This window comes from Ostrinia furnacalis, unplaced genomic scaffold (assembly GCF_004193835.3).
Source record: "Ostrinia furnacalis isolate ACB-3 unplaced genomic scaffold, ASM419383v2 OfSCF7348, whole genome shotgun sequence".
Lineage (NCBI taxonomy): Eukaryota > Metazoa > Arthropoda > Insecta > Lepidoptera > Crambidae > Ostrinia > Ostrinia furnacalis.
The window spans coordinates 938,421-956,407 of record NW_021137587.1 but is presented as its reverse complement, the minus strand read 5'-3'; the positions used below and the strand labels follow the sequence as shown (position 1 = coordinate 956,407).

The window sequence follows — 17,987 nt, the reverse complement described above, 5'->3', positions numbered from 1 at the left end:
AGCCTTCCCCACAGAATAAAATGATGAGTCATGCAAATTACTTAAATTCCAGATAAAAACTGCACTAAGGGTGCACCAGTAAAACCACCAGGGGAATGTATTCAGTGCTCTTGTTCGGACCAGGGGAAGGTCATATGCCAGGAGATACACGGCTGTCTGTCTGAGGACGACAAAAAAATATATGATAAATTCGACAAGAAAAAACCGAAGGTGGCTCTAACTATGAGCACTAAGGAGAAATGCGTTGCGGGAGCCATTTATAAGTATGTAATCGTATTAAAAAAAAATATTTATTCAGCACTTATTACCTTTCCAGTGCACTTGAATACGTCCCAAATATAGCTTGCCCTACCACCACTTTGGTACAACATATGGGCTGGTGCTGAGAAGTGGTGGAAGAAACTCAGTCACCTTTCTCGTAACTTTTCTTGCTCAGTGCAACTCGAGTGAATGTAATTCTATTATGAATATCAGACATCTCCAAACTTTCTGGCCAGCATAAACAGCTGAACATAGGCCTCCCCCAATGCTTTCCATGCTGCCCGGTTGGTAGCGCGGCCTCCGTCCAGTGCCTTCCTGCTACCTTTATGATGTCGTCGGTCCACGTCTCACGCTGCGTTTTCCGGTATGCGGCCTCCACTCCAGAACCTTGCTGCCCCATCGGCCATCAGTTCTGCGTACTATGTGCCCTGCCCATTGCCACTTCAGCTTGCTAATCCGTCGGGCTATGTCAGCGACTTTAGTTCGTTTACGGATCTCCAGTTGCCTGTGGTAAATTAGAGAGGTCGTACTCTTACAGTGGAGACCAAATAACCAGCTATCCAAAGATGCACGCCACGAAATCATCTTATCGAAGCATTTAATCGATTTTAGATGATGAGCCCATACATCTGTCGTTTAAAATTGATGATGATGATGATGCAATAAGAGATCGTGCTCCTTTATTGGAGACTTAGTGATCTGATAATGAAGACTACATGCTTATAAAGAATCTGGACTGTTTTCCAGACGTCACTGCAACCGCTGCTACTGCCAGCCGGGCGGTTCCATGCGATGCACGCAGAAGACATGCCTCAACTACGCTCAATCCCTAAAAATCCAAAAACAGCGGCTGTACCTGCAGAGACACGGACTTTAAACACTTTAATTTGACAATAAAGAAAATCAGACTTAGTTAACAATGGCTAGTAATGAAAGAAAGAAAGAAAGAAAAAACATTTATTTGGTACCAAAAATGGATACGATTGTTAGTTTTAATCAAAGCAAATGTAATGTCGTCTACGAATAATATGTGATGACTAAAATTAAATTGATGTTTAATTTTTACCCAATTCCGCATTAAAAATAAGATAAGGCCCTATCCTATTTGAGAGCCAAAAATAATCAGTAATGATTTTTTTTTAATTCCTCTGAGGAATCATGCGTAATAAAAAGACTACTAATAGACCGACGACTCTATGTATGTGGATATATATATATGGCTTCTTTAGTCAAATGAATTTCTACATAATATTTAAATAGGTCCTATCAGTACCTAGCAAATAAATGCGGAATTGAACAGTAAAATTTAGTTTTCCTATTATTATTGTCAGTTTTAATAATAATTAATAGCTAACTTTTGTTTATTTTCGATATGTTTTGTATCCTTGCGGCCTTGGTGAAAACTCAGGGTCATAAGTAATGATCGGGATTAATTACTAATAGGTTAGCCACATAAAGACCTAGGCATAAAATTTTGATTGGAATTTTAACGAGTACTCGTAACTATTTTAGTGGTAGGAAATTAAAAACATCAATTGAAAATCAAAACTTTATTGGTTTACACGCCATTGGAGCACAAAATTATATCTATAAATTATTTAGAACAAAAATAATACATATTTATCATAGGAAAACACGATGATGGTTGTGACATTTTTAGCTTTAGTATCACAGCTTCCACTTGGATGGGGCACAGACCGTAAGTTGAATCTTGTTTTTGTAGAAAAAATGCCGTCAATGCTACATCTTGAATTTCTTCGATAGGTGCGTGCGTGCCCAATACGCAGTTTCTACTGAACGGCCGCATGTGCCACTGCAACAACCTTGGCTGGTGGACGGATTCTGACTGCGTCTCAATTGAGAGACGCGTAGCCTGTATCGCAGGCCAGATAGTTTGGCAGGGCTGCAGCCAATGCATTTGTCAAGAAAACGGCCAACTCCACTGCAGTGATGCAAGCTGCTACAACGATTCTCCCTACAGAGGCGTAGATGCAGTCACCTCGACACGAAAAACAATTGACACAAAAGATTCCACCAGCACTTGGTGCACGCCATTCAAGTCGTACTACATCAACTGCAGCATCTGCGTCTGCCCCGCCTCAGGCAGGACGTCTGAGGCACACTGCGCCACTGACACCTCATGCCACCGACTGTCGCCATCATCTACCGATTTTCTCTTATCAGTGAACAAAAACATTTGCATACCGCAAGTCATGTATCTATTCCCCTGTCTCCATTGCCTTTGCTCCGATGGCGGGTATTTCATTCTGGAAAAATGTGTCGAGACTTGCCATCGACCGCTGCAGATCGAGTCTACAAGGAGATGCATCTCCAGAACGTTTTACAGGAGGAATTGCAACGTTTGCTGGTGTCCAGACGATAGCATGCCTGATGACAAACTTTGCACTCAGAATGTTTGCACCGAGAACTCTAAATTCACGTCTCTTGAGACTTTGAGAACCCTCCGTATTAAGTGTCACCCTTACAGCTTTCTGAAACCCAAGTGTTTCTACTGTGGATGTAACACAAATGGGAACATCAACGAAAATGCGTGTTTGGAATTAGATTGTCTGAAAACCAACGACTTTAAATATGATGTCGCAAAGTTAACATGCAGCCCAGGGGAAATGGTGCCGAGTTGTACTGAATGTTTTTGCTTACGTAACGGTATGACCAATAAAACTTATTGCACAAATGTCTGCTCATACCAAAGTAAGCTAAGCCTGCTCGACAAAGTCTTGAAAGACAGTTTTTCTAACCAACTCCTGATTGATAGAAAAGATATTAAAAGAATTGCAGAAAATGAGTTGTGTGAACCGAACACAATGTACATTGATCAAGGGAGATATTGTCTGTGCCCAGAAAATGGCAGCACAAATTATAAGCTTTGCACTTCTGTGAGTGAGGAGTCTCACGTCAAGAGACCAAACTTTCACAGTATTTTGAAGCACGGCTTAAAATATGTGGATCTCAAAATGAATTGCACACCGAATTCATTTGTCGAGATTGATTGCAATACATGTTACTGCGCGAAAAATGGTAAAATTGATCCTAAATGGTGTACCTACGACGATTGTAATGCAAAGAAGATAATTCAAGATACTCATAAATCTTACCGCGTTTCAACCATGCCCAGCGTGGACACTTGCATACCGGGATCCATTTCAAAGGTAGGATGCAATTACTGCATATGCCCTGAAAGCGGGATACTGAAAGACCGAGCGTGCACCAAAAATAAATGTTCCGAAATCCAGGAGCAAGTGGACGACGACAAATTCGTCTGTGAACCTTTAGCTTATTACCTCGTGGATTGTAACGTTTGTCTTTGCCCTCGTGATGGGGTGAAGAATGTACAGAAGTGTACCAAGAAGATATGCGAGAAAACATTCCTCAGATCTGATAGTTGTGTATCCGGGCAATTCTTCAGTAACGGTTGCAACGTCTGCGTATGCCCTCCGAATGGGGATAAGTCTGACAAAGTTTGCACGAAGCATAGATGTTCGGATTTTGATACTCCTTGGAAGAAGATATTCAGGCTCTCGCAGAACTTGCTAGACAATCGAGTAACGCAAGATAATAAGAGGGAACTAGACTTCTGTTTTTCAGGGGAAGAATTTGAAATTGGTTGCAAGATTTGCGTATGTCCCGACGTCGGGTTAAGGTCTTATGCTACGTGCACGGAATCTTTGTGTGACAAGGAGAGTAATAAATTAAATATTTCAAAAGTAAGTTCGAGGAAACTTTGCATCAGATAAAAAATGAAAATTTCATAAAAAATATAATCAACCTTTTACAGACTATAGAAGATGTGTCTTTGGATGAAAATATTGGAGCTGAAATATCTCATATCAGATACAGAAGAGACGATGGGGAGTCTTGTATGACTTTCAACCTGACAGACAGCTCTGAACGAAAGGAATGTACACCAGGTTCCGTGTACATAATAAGGTAAAAACTTTAGTTCGTTCGTTCGTTTCAGCCGAAGGACGTCCACTGCTGGACAAAGGCCTCCCCCAAGGAGTTCCACAACGACCGGTCCTGCGCCGCCTGCATACAGGAACCTCCCGAGACCTTCACCAGATAGTCATCGGTCTGTCAGATAGTAAAACGTAAACTAAAACGTTTTATTTTCTGTAGTACAGCATAGTAAAGGTGCTGATGTGATGTGAATATTTCTCGACATTTCCTGGTGATTTTTTTGATTTTTCATATCCATTTTTATTATCCACTAATATGGTGACTGCATTGGTTGTTTATTTTTAAAGGTGCCGGCAATGCATCTGTCCGTATATGGGCAACATCAACTACTTCTGTCGTCCGCTACCGAAGGGGACCTACTGCGAGCAGGCTTACCCTAACTTCAACTACTTGCCTATGGGCAGGCGTACTGATGAAAGTAAGATTTGTCATAACTTGTGGTGACGAGAGCATACAATTCAAGTTTGTAATCGTTTGACCCCCATTGATAACTCCTAAACGTATTCTAATCTTTAATTTTGAATGTAGAAATGTAGATCCTTTACAATACTCAATAACATTATAATCCCTCAATCTTTAACTGCATAGGTACTGCTATCTTACCTCCGATCCAACGGTCGAAACACAACAAAGCTGTTAACATTATTGTTATAGCTTTAGACTTTGGAAATATGGTGGTAGTTAGCCCATTGAACTTAGAATAAGCCGTACCAGCCGTACTACTAACCAATCCGCGCTGTTTTTTTTTACCCCATTGGGAATAGAACCCTGAAATCTCTGGGTCTGAGTATGTCATCACTCACAGAGGTGGTTTTCCTATTCTTCCAGAAAACTCGACGAGCCTGAACGCAACCACCACCCAAAGCCCCTTCAGGCCGATGAACCACAACCACACCAAGTACTCCTGCACCTCTCCCGGGAAGATCATGGATGCCTGCTTCATCTGCGAGTGCCAGGACGACCTGGTCCTCATAGAGGAGCACTGCTTCAAAAACACAGCGGAGAAGTGTAGGGATGCTGAACAGACCTTTTTGGATAGTGAAAATAAAGCTGTCGTTACGAAATGAAACGGTTGTTTGCTTTGGTTGTTTGTTAAGAAGTTTGACCTAAATATTGCTCATGCAGTCTTGAAATGATATCGTCTTCAAATGCCTACATGCATCTCTATGTACATACCTACGAGTAATAGATACATGGTATTGATGAGGTATTTTGTACCTAATTTCAATATGAGTAAGCTAAACATTTTACGAAGACTGGAATCCGAAATGAAAAGCTTTTTGGTGATTGGTAATAATACATCTATTAGATATTTCTCACAATGCCTATGGCGCGATGGCGGTTCATAGAGTCTGCTGCTAGAGAGATGGTGTCAGGTGTTTTATTATACATGACTAGCTTTCCGTCCGCAGCTTCGCCCGCGTGGACCCCTAACAACCAACAACAACAACCCTAAACAACCCTATTTTTTCCAAAATAAAATTTAGCCTATGTTACTCGTGGATAATGTAGCTTTCGAATGGTGAAAGAATTTCTAACAGTCCAGTAGTTTTTGAGCCTATTCATTACAACCAAACAAACAAACAAAGTTTTCCTCTTTATAATATTAGTGTAGATACTCGTAATAATAGAAAACTAAAATCAGTGTTTGTATTTACAAATTGGAAGGGAATAATTTTGATAGAGTTCTTCAAATAAAATAAGTTTCAGACCTCTGAATCTTTTGTGACGACCTTAAAAAGTTAGCAACGAAATTACCAACAAAACAATAATAATATTAAAATGCTCAAACTTAAATTAACTTTACTCATAAATCCGAGAAATAATTATATTGTGAGTCAATCGTTATTTCCATTTGGCCTCAAGAGTTAATTGAAATGCACGTTCGTGAATAAAATGAGGTTTTACTGGGAACTACAAGGAAATAGAAATAACCATGTTTATAACGAAAGAAGCATTTTTGTTTTTACTGCAGTTTCTAATGGTGGACATGTTAACACATGAGAAACGTGAGTACCAACATTTAAATTTTTCTTGAGGTCAAAGAAAACGGTAGAATGCCTTTATTATTATTCCAAGGGCTAGGGTCTTGAGGTTTTTCACATAAATTGGATGTGCTCGTCGAGCTTGTCACTAGGACCTACAAATGGTAGTATTTTTGCGTCTGTGTTAAAGCAGAGGGCCGTGCTTCTCCACGATCAGCTGAATGATAAATGACCATGGACTGGAAGACGTTGTGTATTTAGGCCTCCCAATCGGTGAAGATAGCAGAAAGCACCTGGATGCGGGCAGCGCAGGATGGTCTTTGTGAAAATCCTTGGTGGAAGCTTTTGAGCTACATGGGACATCTTTTGGCTGAAACGAAGACGTGCTCCTGTAAGGCTAAATACCCTGATGATAAGAGCTATTTTGATGACGTGTTCCTGCAGCTTAGTGGCTATATGGTCTGTAAATGATATACCGCCGTGATTATATGCTTTGTCGAAGTGCTCCTGCAGTGGAGACTATATTATGACCTGATGATGATATGATTCTTCGTCGCTACACTTTTTCCAAAGTGGTCGTGGTCATCACACCCGGCCCAGTGGCGAGCCGTGTGGGAGAAATGGCGACGGATTGTGAAATCCGCATTTCTCCCGCACTGCAGCCTTTCTTTTGCACTCGTGGAGTGGACCATTGAGTGCGGTTTTGACCTGGTCAGTCCAGCGCATGGGCGACCTGCCGCGCGCTCTTGTGCCCTTAACCTTCTCTTGCACGACAAGTCGTTCAACAGAAGCGACGTCTCGACGTGTAATATGACCAAAGAAAGAGAGAAGATATGATGACATAGCCGGATTAGCAAGCTGAAGTGGCAATAGGCAGGGCACATAGTACGCAGAACTGACGGCCGATGGAGCAGCAAGGTTCTGGAGTGGAGGCCGCGTACCGGAAAACGCAGCGTGGGACGTCCACCCACAAAGTAGACCGACGACATCATAAAGGTAGCAGAAAGGCGTTGGACGCAGGCCGGTACCAACCGGGCAATATGGAAAGCATTGGGGGAGGCCTATGTTCAACAGTGGACGTCCTATGGCTGAGATGATGATTTTTTTATGTGGCTGGAGGCAAACGTGCAGACGGTGATGATAATGATGATGATGACATGAGTATATAAGTCAACAGTTCATGTATTTCTCAGCGGTGACCGAGCTGGTGTGGAAAGGGCGCTGCACACAGCACCCGCGCGTGCTCAACGACTGCAACTGGTGCCGCTGCAACCGCAAGCACGAGTACACGTGCGATGCGCGCAACTGCAGCGAGGTTGACGTCTTTGGACACTTCAATGGTAAGAATTTGATGACTAGACATCGGATGATACACTATCCAAATTCCAAACATGCGTGCATGGGCGAAACCTGCATGTTTTCTCAGATTTGTGACAAGTCTTCTTCTTTGCCTGGCCCATTCCCATTTTATTTGTGGTCGGCTTTCCTTATCATGCGTCTTCATGCGGCTTGGTCCTGCCTGGGTCGTCTCTCTGTGGACTTGTGACAAATATAATTTAATATTTTCCTAGATTTTCTAGGAAACACTGATGGTGGAGGACCGGTCCCATGACCTTTGGTGCTGTTTTGTGAAATAAAAAGAGAATGGTGTATGTTTTCGTGTCAGTTATTACTTTTCCCTGATAAATCATTCCAATTCTATTTCTAAGAACACTAAGTAGGTACCTGCCTACACTGCCTAGTGTCTTTCAGTGTACTCCTTCAAAAACTTTTTACGAAACAATTACCTATACTTACTAAATAGAATCTGTTAAACTCACTTTACATAGATGCCATCCGCGAAATGAACGTGGGCATGGAAGGCCATGGATCCTGGAGGTCAACTCAGCTAGCCTGCGAGCCAGGAGTCCAGTACCGACGGAAAGGCCTCCTTTGCGTCTGCACAGAAGACGGCACCTGGCCCAATCCAGTCTGCAGGGACATCTTCAGGATCCTACATTCTGTTGAAATGACTGACGAAACTGAAGCCGCAGGCCAGAAGTGCTCCGCAACGAAATTGTACTTAGTCGGCTGTAATGTCTGCTTGTGCCCCTCAACACAACGACTCGACCCTGAATATTGCACTAGGAAGATATGCCCAGAAAATGATCCGATACTACAAGGCAATAGACAGAAGAAAGAAAACTTCGAATCAGATGACCAAGCCATAGAGATCTACGCGGAGTGTCAATCAGATTACAAGTACAAGTTGGGCTGCAAAACCTGCAGTTGCTTAAGAAACAATAGGCTCCATTGTGGGAACTGCACAAATGAAAATGAGAGTGTCCAAACATTCTGCAGTCACATCAAACCCGGTCAAACTTTTAGTCGAGATTGCAATTTGTGCTACTGTGACAAAAAGGGCTTCGCATACTGCACTTCTAAGAAATGCTTGGAAGGTAAAGTAAAATTATTCACCCAGGACATTTTTAACAAAACCGAAGTGGAGAGCTACGATTCATTTAATGAAGAAAACTGCATCCCAGGACGCAACTACAGGCAAGGCTGCAACCAATGCTACTGCTATGTAGAGAATGGCACGAAATTATTTGGGTGTACCCTAAAAAATTGTGCTAGATCTGCGAATCCAGTCACTACCATGCATTTGGACTGTGTTGACGGTACAGTCTATGAACTCAACTGTCTTATATGCCACTGTATTGAAAAGCGTGGGGTCAAAACTCAGCTGTGCCAGGTGAATCCTAAATGTACTGATCAGAACGCTGTCAGGGAATCCAGGTCGAACGATTTGGATTCTTTACATGGTTATTGTGAGCCGTTACATGTTTATAAAAAGGATTGTAATACGTGCCACTGCCTTTCTGATGGGAAGACGGTGAGATGTACGTCTTATGTATGTGGCAAGTCATCTTTAGAGCCAGTGGCTGTGGACATAGTGCCAGTCACACAGAAAGGTAGGGCATGTCCCAAGGGGCTGTCGTATAAGATAGACTGCAACTATTGCTTCTGCCTATCAAATGGGAATGCGATATGCACGACTGCTGATTGCACGGGAAAGAAACGAAGTAAAAAGAATTAAAATAAATGTGAAAATTCCATTTCTGTAATTGTTTTTTCTCTTGGGTACTTTTTATGATATTGTGAGTTCCCATTTAATAAATCTGAATTTCTTGTATCTACCACTGAATAATCCTTCCTTACTGTATACAGTATACATATTAAATGGGAAAGTTTGTGAGGATGGATGGAGAAGGTTGTTGCTTTTCGATGCAAAAACTATACTGAATAGACGTTGATATTATAATAGTTTATTGCCAATCGATTATTTTTTTTTTTTTTAAAGTTCATCCCCTGGTTTTTGAGTGAACCTTGTAGAGCCTTGTTGTTATTAATGAAGGTAGTGTTATTGGGACTATTTCAGTTATTAAAAACTACTGAAAACTCAAAGAAAGATTTTCCATGGCTGCTGCATGAAAAAAAAAGTTTGACTCGTGAAGGATTCGAACCTCCGCCCTCCGAAGGATATGGCAAGTATCTCGGCGCTCTTACCTACTGAGCTAACGAGTCCTGTTGGAAACGGGTGGAAAAGGGATACCTATTCGTCACTATGCATTTTGCATGCAGCAAAATAGCCTTTATTGCAATGAGATACGACGCCACCGAGTTGTGCTGTACAAAGTAGGTCGTAAGGTCATAGCCACTAGATTCATATTATTTTCCCCGCATGAAACTTCATGAAAACGAATAGAACTGCCTACATTTTATCTTACCTAGATAGAGGCACAGATAGAGGTCAAAGCTGTAGAAATCGCTAAATTGTAAACTTTGTGCCCTTACTAAAAATGAACTTGTTTTAAAATGAGGTTGTAATGGAATGTAACTTTGAAAAGCTATCTTTAAGCCTCAGTGCCATAGGTTTATTAGATTAAAAAAATCTCATATTTAGACCGTTAGCAATAGTTTTGCGTGACCGTTTAGTGAATTAAAAAAACATCAGAAAATTTTTAATCACACTTATTATTGGTGCAAAGCATTTTATTATTCTTCAAACAAAAACAAGTGTTACAGTTTTCGGTTTTTACGGATCCTGGAGTACAGTCGTCGTCCTTACCGATCGTCACCATGGACTTCCTCAAAGCCAACTTAAAAACTTTGTCCAGAACCATGGGTAAGTTTATCTTTAGTTGCTGTCCTAAATCTTCCAGATTCTTCAATGAAACCCGGGGAGGGATCTCAAAAGGCTTATCCCTTTGAGTTGCAATTGGTATCTTTAATCCCGGGTCCACCTCATTGCCAGAATCATTTCCTTCTTCTTCGTTTTCCCTCTTTTCAGGTGTTATTTGTCTTGATTCTTTACTATAAAGTTGGTAATCCTCTTGAAACGGTATCTGAGTTACTTGAGGAGTCCCTTCAGCTTTTCCATCGTATTCGAATTTCTCATCTGCAGACTCTATGGAAGACGATTCTTCGTTGTGAGTGTCATACCTTTCTCTTATAATAGGTTTCTCAAATGTTTCCTTGTTTTCATGGTTGACATCAATCACAATGTTACTGTTTTCAGTAACAGCAGTAGGCCGTGGTATGGTGCTTGGTTTAGAACTTGTTCCTTTATTTACAACGTTCCACGTACCTTCGCCTTGTCTCAAAGTCTTATCAGAGTCAGGTATGAGTTCAATTGCTTCTTTTATGAGATCTTTGCCGCAAACGCTCAAGTTATAAGTACCCAGTTGAAGTTTTTTGGTGTTATAGTTTCCAGTATTACAAACTAGTTTATTTTCGTTCAAGCAGAAACAGAACTGACAAGGAGCTAGTGAATACCAGTTCTTGGCTTCACAATTTCCGTAGACATTACTGGCTTTGGAGGATCGTCTTTCAGGAGATTTGTCGCCGCATTCGTTTTTGGTGCATCTGCTTTTGTCGATGTAGCCTTTGGAGTTGCATCTGCAGACGTTGCATCCAACGAAGGCATATCCATCAGGTTCACATCTAGTTTTGATGACGTCTTTCAGCGGTAAGGAGCTGAAGGCATCTGCGCAAGCGATGTGAGGCCAAGTACCGTTGTAGTTACAGATGCAAGTTGTACTTTCATGGACGTATATCTTGTTAGGCTGGCAAGCTGACTTGGCAGGTCGTTTGGTTGGTTGATTTTTGGGATTCTTTTTAAGTTGGCACTCGTAGACGTAATTCTGAGTGCATGTACACGTTACTCGTCCGTTCTGTACTACATCGCCTATTTCACATGAGTGGATCGATTTTTGATTGTCTAAAAAGAAAATATGAAGAAAAGTATGATATAAAAATAATGTAGAAATAACAAACCGGAAAACGCAGCGTGGGACGTCCACCTGCAAGGTGGACCGACGACATCGTAAAGGTAGCAGGGAAGCGCTGGACGCAGGCCGCTACCAATCGACCAACGTGGAAAGCATTGGGGGAGGCCTATGTTCAGCAGTGGACGTCCTATGACTGAAATGATGATGATGAAGATGATGATGTATAAATAACAAAGTTATGTTATAGAACTCCCTCTTAAAGTAGGGTCTCAGTTTCACAGGGCTTGTCATTCAATAATTTGATGGTAAATACGAGTATTCTTCTACGAGACTGACTTTTTTTCCTACATTATTTTTTAAATTATATTTTTACAAAAGTTAAGTAAGTATACCCTAGTTTATTCTTATTTTGTCAAAAACTTTGCTGATTTCTGTCCTATTTTTTGTGTGATTATTTGTCTGTATATCAAAATTGTTTGTTTCCCTAATATAAATAAAAAAAAAAACTTGGATTTCAAGACTTACCGACAAAATTAAACGGAGTGATAATTGAGATCAGAGTGGCAATCAGTAAAACGAAAACTTCCATCGTTCCTAATCACCGATTTTAAAATGGTCAAACGGTGCAATATGATTTGCTCCATTTAATTAATTAGTTCACTCGAAGCATGTGATTTTATTACAAAAACAAAAGCTGATTGAACATTAAATCGATTGTTAATTGAATTTCATTAAAGTCGTTCTCAGTGGCCTTAATTCACGTTTGACAGTCAAGATCTCGCTGATGTTCAGAAGTCGTCCCATTGAAAGAGTTCTATAGAACTTCATTTTCGATAGAACGATTACTCGATGACGCTACAGAAGTCATTGCCTTTGAGATTTCCTACTTTGTAATATCACCATCATCATAATCATCATCATCATCATCATCATCATCATCATCATTTCAGCCACAGAAGTCCACAGCTGAACATAGGCCTCCCCCAATGATTTCCACATCGCCCGCTTTGTAGCGGTCTGCATACAGCGCCTTTCGGCTACCTTTATGAGGTCGTCGGTCCACCTTGTGGGACGTCCCACGCTACGTTTTCCGATACGTGGCCTCCACTGTAGTTACTTTGTAAATTTAATCATAACTTGGAAAAAAAATATAGGCCGTATACTCGCTCCCGGTTTCTGAATTGAATTTTTTAGCTTGAGCTTTGCTTTTAGCTTGCTCATTGTCTCCATATATGCCTATTTTTATAAGCTTGGTCGTTTACTTAAGTAGACTTTACTAGGGTTCACTTAAAAAGTGAAATGAGCACACTCAAACTCTAAATCGAAAATGCACAAACCGCCCCTAAATCTAATAGGGTGTACTTATTTATACTGTACCAGGGTTCACATAAAAGTAAAATGAACATACTCAATCTCCAAATCGAAAATTCACCAACAGCACCCAAATCTAATAGGGTGTGAATGGAAATAAAACTTCGTAATATAATTGATAACTATAATTCAAGAATAATTCGACTAAAACAACACACGCCCGTCATCTTATGAAATAAACACAATAAAAGAAAACAATATCACTTAACACTCACGCAAGAGTTTCTTTGTTGTTCATATTATTTACCCCCTTGCTCATAAAACAGTTCTAAAAAACATGGGAACATCAGGCCTCCTCAACCCGTCTTGCCAACGTAGTGAATGTAGGACAAATCCTCCAGTTGCTTCTGGTAAATTAGACAGGGTCGTGCGCGGGCGCCTCAGTGAAGACTAATGCCCATTTTCACCATCAATCTCTAATGTTTAAGTGACCCCTATGTAAACAAAATTCCTGTTATTTTGTTACTATAGGAGTCACTTAAAAATTAGGGATTGATGGTGAAAACGGGCATAAATGACCCATGATTGATGATAATAAACTACAATCAAGTTGGTCTCTTTTTATAATGTAGTAAAGTTCATATTTCACGGACTCATTCTAAAACCTTTTAATTGTTTTATGAGTAAGAGGGCTTTAACAAATACTTAATGTTGATTTTACTTTTAAAACAGATTTGAATTTCACTCAACTTTCATGATTACAACATCCTGAAGTGTTCGAAGGAATTAATTTTGTGCACTATCTACATTACTCAAAATGTAATCTATACTTATAATAAATCTGTAGAGAGGTCAATTCTGTACATGAAATATATTTTCAAAATAACTATCAGGGGGTGATTAGTGATCGATACTGATGCCAAAAATGCAATCAGTAAAATTTTTGTCTGTCTGTCTGTCTGTCTGTCTGTCTGTCTGTCTGTCTGTCTGTCTGTATGTTCCTTATAGAAACAAAAACTACTCAACGGATTTTAACGAAACTTGGTACAATTATTCTTCATACTCCTGGGCAGGTTATAGGATACTTAGGAATTCCCACGGGAACGGGAATTAGCGGGAAAATCCTTTTGTATGTAAAATCTAAACCGCTTAAGTTAGACGCTTGAAATTTGGCATGTAGGCACCTTAGTAAACTTAGAGCTTAGTTACAACAAGGAATTCCCGAAATTCCCACGGAAACGGTAACAAGAGGGAAAATCCTTTTGTATGAAAAATCTAAACTGCTTAAGTTAGACGCTTGAAATTTGGCATGCAGGTACCTTAGTAAACTTAAAGCTTAGTTATAACAGGATATTGCAAAATTCTTACGGGAACGGGAGTTAGCGGGAAAAAACATTTGTATGAGAAAATCTAAGCCACGTAAGATAGACGCTTGAAATTTGGCATGCAGGTACCTTAGTAAATTTAAAGCTTAGTTACAACAGGATATTGCAAAATTCTCACGGAAACGGGAGTTAGCGGGAAAAAACATTTGTATGAAAAAACCTAAACCGCGTAAGATAGATGAGGGGGGGTAAAACGGGATCCACGCGTACGAAGTCGCGGGCGGCCGCTAGTTAAAAATAATACTCGACTGTCTACTGTACAACTTTTAATTTTAAATGTGAAATATGAGGTAAAAGTAATTGACAACAGACGAAAAGCGACTTGTATTTAAAACACAAATTAGTTAGCATCAAAATATTTTATAAAATAGGGCTGCCAACTTGCCTCAAGCTTTCAAGATTAAAATTTATTTTCTAAGATTTAAAAGTCACTTTGCTGACTTACATTTAAAGTTCACGTTTTAATAAAAATTACATTTAAATTATTGGCAACCCTATGTTCAGAAAGATCTCATATTATCAACAATTAACACTCAAGAATCAATCATCAAAAATAGTTTTTCATTACCAACTTTAAAATTAAAGAAACATACATTTTGAGACACATTTGAGGAAATGTTCCATTTAAAATTGTAATTACACACATTTAATTTTAATTAAACTCAATAAATTTAAAATACAGTTGTATTTTTGCATTCATAAATTAATAATTAAAATAAGTATTTTACATAATAATTAATATTTCATTAAAAATATAGAAACTGAAGAACATTATTTGGTATGATATTCGTTTCAAAATTTTCTAATTTAGAATAGAGACTTGAAATGCAGATGTAAACGAAAGAAAATCGTGTAGTTCATTAAAAATGTCTTCTCTTTCTCTACCAGCATTGTAGCAGTGAGAGAAAAGGAGAACGGACGGCTTTAAAAGGCCTGTGTAAAGCCCGGTCTCTGAGCACGTAGAATTTTGTCCAATGACCCCAAGCTTCCCATCCCTATCGCTTGCGCGCAATTATGTTGCCGTTGCGCTCGCACACTCACTGCGGGCGCTCGTCGCATAGTCGCGACAGCAATATAATTACGCGCGAGTGATAAGGATGGGTAGCTTAGGGTCATTGGACAAAATTTTACGTGCTCGGCGATCAGACTATAGTATAGGTCGAGCGCATAACTCAGCCTGAGGTATCGGAGTGGTACGGGAGTGAGTTTTTTGTTACGTCAAATGTCAGCGAGACTTTTTTAAATCCACAACGAGAAAGCTCTTGGCCTGTATCTCACCTGATGGTAAGTGATGATGAGGCCTAAGGTGAAAGCGAGCTTCATCCGGAATCCTCAACCACGGAGGAACTGGCTATCTTACCTCTAATCCGGAACACAATAATGCTACTAACATTGTTGTTATGGCGACAGACTTAGGTAAGATGGTGGTAGCTAGCCAGGCGGACTTAGAACAAGCCCTACCACCAACCAAACCGAACAGAAAAATCTGCCCCCACTGAGAATCGAACCCGGGACCTCTGCGTCTGAAGCAGGTAGTCTTACCACTAGACCACAGAGGCGACTTCAGGTTTGCATGCTCTGTCATGTCATAATATGTCAAAATCACCCTTCCCATGGCGTTCTTAAACCTCAGACACTAACTGAGTAAAGCCTATAACTATCATATTGACAAGTCTTTAGTTAAACTTAACCATTTCTAAATTAGCTAACTTTGATACATTTCTATTGAATACTATGGAATTATTTAGTAATATTAAACTATTTGTCCGTTCTATGTCTTACCCGCGACTATTTTACTTCAATATAGCACCAGCATGAGATATTAAGCTAGAAAGATCAAAATTTGAGACTATTTGTAAGGCAGAGTCGTGAACAATTAAGAGTCTCCTGTAAAGTTCTGAACTTAGCATCAATCTGTCTGTCATTTTGTTTTCTAGAGCTCCATAATCGTAAAGTAGTAAGCTAAATCTTTATTTAGTTTAATCTTTTTAATAGAGTGGAATTCCCTATGTTTCTGAACTTTACAACCTTAAGGCATTAAAGGCACTAGTCTCTTCATCCTAGATTCTTCCCTTTTCAGTTGTTTTCCTTTATCCACAATGAATAAGCTCTTGAGCTGCATCTCACCTGATTTCAGAATTACCTAATAACATTTTTGGACTCACAGCGAACGCTACCTACTCCAAAAATGATATCGAATCAACAGGAAAGTCAAAACAAGAAACGACAAATTCCAACTTATGGAAGAACAAAAATACAACAAATACGAGCTCACGGGAGACCCTTAATGACCCTATCCTAATAATTGTTTAAGTACCTAGTTATGTATTACCTATTTGTGCAGAATCGCATGCGTTTGCCTACGTAATATTTTGACCTAAATAGTGTCGAACCTCGAAATGCCTTTTAAATTATAACATTAGGATCCTTCAGGCTGTCCACTGAAATTTGTGAATACAGAACATACAAAAACTGACATCATAAAGGTAAGTTTCATTTAATAAAGACCATCTCTAAATAATGTTGGATTCGTACTTGTTTCGATTGAAAATAAAGATAAGCCCTCCTAGACAAGTGGCGAAACGTAAGAGTTGTAATATCGAAAGGCCTTAGCTCCGGTGTTTTTTGTGTGGAGTTACATCGCTCCGTGAAAAGATACGATGTGCCACTTGTCTAGGCCTACAGAGCTACTCCGTAACGCCGTTTTTCATAGTTTTGGTTCTATCTGTCACTGTCGCTCGAACAAACATCAGCTTGTTGCGAGAGGCATGGACACATTCAACTTCAGTAGGCCTAAGAAGATGCGCGCCGCGATAAGCGGTTTGTCTTCAATTGCAATTTTGACGTCGATAAAAGTTATCACGGCGCGCATCTTAGGCCTACATGTGACGTTTTTGGGAGTAGCCTCTCCAAACTTGATTGCTAGTATCCATTCAATCTATGAATGAAGATAAGCCTTCGAAAAATCTGTTTTCAATCCAAATCCGACATTATTTTCTACATTGAGATAATCTCTATTGCACAATGAAATCACAACAAGGCAAGGAGTTTGTAAGTTTTCATGTTCTATCTAGCGGCCAGCCTTAGGATTAGTTCTACATAAAATTTGAACACTGACATTCATCACAATTCACAACATTTGCGCGTGTTTTAACCCTCGAAGAAAAAGAAACAGACAGGTTTTTTTTCAACATGATGCAGAAAGATATATTCTTCTTCATCATCATTCCATCTTGGTGACAAATAAATTCTTCTTCATTATCATTACAAAGTAGGTTGAGTTTTTTCACTACCAGGGTGTCTTAAGCGGTAGCGCATTTTCTTACATAACTTTTCAATTCCTATCATTGGAGGTCCGAAAATATTTCTCATACAATTTGATACCATAATGATCATTCTTCATAAAAAATTTAAAACCTACATATTTAAAAACATAATCATTGATGTTCATAATATCACTAATCATACACTTAGTTTTTAATAATATTTTTTTTCATATATTTTTCTATACTAATGATCAAAACTCATAAACATTCGAATAAATAACTATAATATTCATAAATGTGATGTATCCTAATATTTGTTTTCATAAATTTATTACTCATAAGTGTATTTATCCATATTATTGAAAATCATGATGTCTATATTCGTATTAAATCGTATTTTAACATTAAATTAATTTGAAATGGTCCAAAACAGGCAATATTTTGTGCCACAAAACTAACGTGACAGAAACGAATCGCTGCAAAACCGACTCCACGTAGTCTTGTCTGCCCTACCCCTAGAGTGTAATT

General features: G+C 39.5%; 3 protein-coding genes across 3 annotated transcripts; 2 read left to right on the top strand and 1 right to left on the bottom strand.

Moving 5' to 3' along the window:
* Positions 1-1,902: 1,902 nt before the first annotated feature.
* Positions 1,903-5,306, top strand: LOC114364080 (uncharacterized). Its single transcript, XM_028320069.1, has 5 exons — positions 1,903-1,960; positions 2,026-3,986; positions 4,058-4,209; positions 4,527-4,657; positions 5,068-5,306. The coding sequence occupies exons 1-5, from the start codon at positions 1,903-1,905 to the stop codon at positions 5,304-5,306; spliced, it is 2,541 nt and encodes an 846-aa protein (XP_028175870.1).
* A 254-nt stretch (positions 5,307-5,560) lies between these two features.
* On the top strand, positions 5,561-9,303 carry LOC114364079 (uncharacterized). The gene is made up of 3 exons (XM_028320068.1): positions 5,561-5,615; positions 7,418-7,564; positions 8,054-9,303. Exons 1-3 carry the CDS (start codon positions 5,561-5,563, stop codon positions 9,301-9,303), a joined length of 1,452 nt encoding a protein of 483 aa, XP_028175869.1.
* A 925-nt stretch (positions 9,304-10,228) lies between these two features.
* On the bottom strand, positions 10,229-12,086 carry LOC114364078 (uncharacterized). The gene is made up of 2 exons (XM_028320067.1): positions 12,023-12,086; positions 10,229-11,487 (listed from the first exon to the last, which is right to left on the bottom strand). Exons 1-2 carry the CDS (start codon positions 12,084-12,086, stop codon positions 10,229-10,231), a joined length of 1,323 nt encoding a protein of 440 aa, XP_028175868.1.
* Between the last annotated feature and the right edge of the window lie 5,901 nt (positions 12,087-17,987).